The following is a 4,261-nucleotide window of genomic DNA, read 5'->3' on the forward strand; positions in this document are numbered from 1 at the left end:
CAAGACGGGGGTGAGCTCCTGTCTCTAGTTCCAGCTCCTGCCAACCTAGCAGTTCGAAAGCAAGAAATTGCAAGTAGATAAATAGGTACCACTTCGGTGGGAAGGTAACAGCGTTCCGTGCACCTTGGTGTTTAGTTATGCCGGCCACATGACCACGGAAACGTCTTTGGACAGCACTGGCTCTTCGGCTTTGAAACGGAGATGAGCACCGCAACCCTAGAGTTGGACTCGACTGGCTTTCGAGCAAGGGAACCTTTTCCTTTACCTTTTTAAATCCAAATTTCTGTGAAAAGATGGAATTCATGAACCGTATCTTCCCCACCTTCCTTTTACCCCAGCAAGTCCCTTTGCTTCCTGACGTGCTTAAATTTAATTCAATCAAATATATAACCAATTGCACTCCTCCTCCTGGGGATACTTTCCTGTTCCCCACTGGTACAAGTCATGCCCCAGTGATCACCATTCTCAACATAGCCTCCAGTCTTAGAAATCATAAGGGGGTTTAAGCCATCTTTGTGCTCCTCTCTTGCTATTTATGGGATCCTCTGATCTGATTTTTGTTCATCTGGAAGAGACAGCAAATGAGAAGCACTTGTAATGCAAATGAGCTGTCATTTGGCTGGGCTGAGACTAATTGTAATGTATTGGAACGATTACATGAATCACCTTATAGGACTCCCATGTTAAGCTTCGAGCCAAACCAGGGCTCCTCCGAACGAACTTCCTATTGGTCGCTCTGCAACAGCGACCAATCAGAACTGTGCCTTTTCCCTGCGAGGGAAAGACTCCCATTGGCTCTTAACTTAGCAATCTCATTGGTTGTTATTTGTAAATAGGCGTGGCTACATTAGCCCGGTTATGTTTAAAAGGAGCATAGCTCCCACTGTTTGTCTGTTCTGGTTTCTGATGCGTTTGAGTGCTTGTTCGTTACTTCCAATAAAGCTGAATCACTTGCTGAATCACTCTACGAGTCCTTTGTTAGCGCGATCTAACAATTGGCGACGAGGATGGGATTCGAACCTGTCATTTTCTTCTGCATTTTTGTCTTCCATAGGTGTCTACTCCATAAAGACTTGCTGGCATGTCTGCTGCCGCTGAGCATCGAGACTGAGACGCCACTGCCTGGTCCTGTGTGTTCCACACACTTTCACACACAGCACCTATAAACTCTGGCCTCTGTTGCGAGAGGTACCTCATGATAAAGCGAGTCATGGGCAGCATCAGGGTAAACAGGTGAGTGACCCCAGCCAGCCAGCCTCCGTTCTACAATATTCATCTTAACCTTCTGTTGGCCACATGCTTCTCCTTCAGATTAGCATATGGCTTCTTAAATTACCACTTGATATGTTTTGTGCTGCATACTTCCCACACTGTTTGTACCATGTGCCCTGCTGAATCTTTAAATCGAGCACCTCTGAGGCACTTGTGGTAGAGAAGCACATAAATGCTGTGGATAACAGGGTGACTGAATTGAATTATGAACAGGGAAGTAACGAATGAATGACAAGACATGAACCAAAATGGCTCATTAAGAACATAAGAAGAGCTCTGCAAGATGAGACCAGTCTTGTCCGACATACTGTCTCCCACAGTGGCCCACAAAATGCCCCTGAAGGTTCTCTGGCCAGACATGGAAGATATGGAAGATAAGCACTCCCCTTGTGTTGTTGTCTCCCTAGCAACTGGTATTCAGGTGAAAGTAGCTTCTGAACCTGAAGGTTCTGTTTAGATATCCTTTAGGGGAGGGGCTATGGCTCTGTGACAGAGACATGGCTTCACATACAGAAGGTAACAGGTTCAATCCTTGAGTTCTCTGATTAAAGGGATCAGGTAGTAAGTGTTGAGAAAGACCCCTGCCTGAGACCCTGGACAGACACTGCCGTACAGAGTAGACAATGATGTCCTTGATAGATCAGTGGTCTGACTCAGCATAAGATAGCTTTACATGTGCCACAGCAAATCACCACTGATGGACCTATCCTCTGTGAACGTCTAATCCCATTTGGAAGTCAACTAGTGGCCATCCTGATGTCCTGTGGCACTGTGCTCTGTGTCCACAAATTAATCAGTCATTGTGTGAAAAAGTAATAGAGAGAAAAAGAGATACTCAAAGTCTTATCTAGGTTGGGGGGGAAATAGGATGAATGACTGGAAAAAATTAAATACTGTCTACCCTCCATTCAAAATGCGGATCACGATCCACCAGTTCCAGATCACAACTGCTTGGAACCTTACAGAGCTAGCCCTTTTGATAGCTCTACTCCAAAGGGCAACCAGAAAAGCTCTCTAGCAATAACACCAGCATCTTTGCCAGGGAAACCTATTGAAAATATCCAACCTTGCTATCCTAAAAACAGGGCAACACGAGTGATGATTCGATCATAAAGATGTATCAGTGGATAGAAAGGAAGACATTTGGAGAGACCAAAGTGAAGAATTCCCCTTGAAGACATAGTATTGTGGGTACATATTTTCTTGTGTCCACAGTTTAAAATGTTTACTAAAACAGCAGCATCTGAAAAAAATGGTGATGTCAGACTGAAGTTTCTGTGATGTAACAGTAGCATCAACTCTCCTCATGTTAAAATGGAAAGACAGTGACATATTTTGTGGGGGAAAGAGATAAAGGCAGGTCAAACTGCTCTTGGAGAGAGGGAGTTTCTTTCAGGGTATCTGCCAACCCTTTTGTCTGTTGATTTCTAAATTACACCTTTGGCTTTGGATATAGGACTCTGGGAGACACGCTTGTTGCTGTAGCAACAGAATTGTCTAGAACTCAGGAAGTGTATAAACATTGCCACAGATGCACAATTAGATCAACAAAGAGAATGGAACAGAAAATAGAAACTTTCAACCTAATGCAGTTCAGAGTCAAAATGTTACGAAACCACATGCCCCTAGTCTGTCCTGCGGATTGCACTGGCTTCCCTTTGCAAATCAGACCCTGGAGGCCACTGTGTTGTGAGTTTCCTTGTTGAGGGGACAGTATGTGGGCACCCATCAAACATATAGTTCTAGCTGAGCACTACAGTGTTGCAACATATTCCATATAACGTCTTCAACATCTACATGAAACCACTGGATGAGGACATCCAGAGATTTGGGCTGGGTTGTCACCAGCAAGCAGATGACACTCAGCTCTGTCTCACACCTCTGGCTGATCCCAGGGAGGCTGTAGAAACCCTGGACAGTTTTGGAGCAGTTGTGGGCTAGTAAACAGAAAATCTGACCCAGGACTTAAGGTGTCACCTGTTCTGGATGGGATTGCTCTCCCCTTCAAGGAACAGGTCTGTAGTTTGGGGGTGCTCTTGAATAAGCAGGCAACAGCTGCGGCCAGGAGTTTTTACCACCTTCATCTGGTTAGCCAGTGCAGCCTTTCCTGGGCAGAAAAGATCTGGCCACTGTGGTACTTAGATTAGATTGCTGCAATGCACTCTACTTGGCCAGTTTGGTGTAGTGGTTAAATGCGCAGACTATAATCTGGGAGAACCGGGTTGGAGTCCTGACCTCTACATGCAGCTGCTGGGTGACCTTGGGTCAATCACAGTTCTCTCAGAGCTGTTCTCTCAGAGCTCTCTCAGCCCCACCTACCTCACAAGGGTGTCTGTTGTGGGTAGAGGAAGGGAAGGAGATTGTAAACCGCTCTGAGACTCTGAGTGAAGGGTGGGGTATAAATCCAGTCTCCTCCTCCTCCGAACTGGCGGAAACTGACCAAGAGAGAGATCTTGGAGTCATAGTAGATAACTCACTGAAAATGTCAAAACAGTGTGTGACTGCAATAAAAAAGGCCAACGCTGTGCTGGGGATTATTAGGAAGGGAACTGAAAACAAATCAGCCAGCATCATAATGCCCCTGTATAAATCAATGGTGCAACCTCATTTGGAATATTGTGTGCAATTCTGCGAGCCCCGCCCCCAGCTCCCAGCTGCCCTCAGTCAGGCTGGGAGCAGGTAGCAGCATGTGCTGGCCGCCACCACCGCCTCCAGCCTGGGTAAGTTGGGTTGGCGGGGGCTTGATTGGAGGGTGGGCCACAGGGGGGTGGGCCCTTGATCGGGGGGTGGGAGAGCCTCCCTCCCTACCTCTGCCCTCTTTCTTTCCCTCCTTGTTTCCTTCTCTCCTTTCCCTCCCTCTTTCCTCCTCTCTTTCTTTGTTTCTGTCCTTTTTCCTTCTCTCTTTCTTTCTTTCCCTCCTTTCTTTCTCTCCTTCTTTCCCTCCTTATTTCCTTCTCTCCCTCTTTCTTTCCCTTTTCCCCTCTTTCCC

General features: G+C 46.4%; 1 protein-coding gene across 1 annotated transcript in view; it reads left to right on the plus strand.

Moving 5' to 3' along the window:
* Positions 1 to 1,195: 1,195 nt before the first annotated feature.
* KCNJ4 (potassium channel, inwardly rectifying subfamily J, member 4) overlaps positions 1,196 to 4,261 on the plus strand; it is an 8,702-nt gene continuing 5,636 nt past the window's right edge. The window contains exon 1 of the mRNA XM_015419200.1: positions 1,196 to 1,233. Coding sequence (XP_015274686.1) covers positions 1,196 to 1,233 — 38 coding nt within the window. The remainder of the gene's footprint in view (positions 1,234 to 4,261) is intronic.

This window comes from Gekko japonicus, unplaced genomic scaffold (genome assembly GCF_001447785.1).
Source record: "Gekko japonicus isolate JY-2015 unplaced genomic scaffold, Gekko_japonicus_V1.1 scaffold37, whole genome shotgun sequence".
Taxonomy (NCBI): Eukaryota; Metazoa; Chordata; class Lepidosauria; order Squamata; family Gekkonidae; genus Gekko; species Gekko japonicus.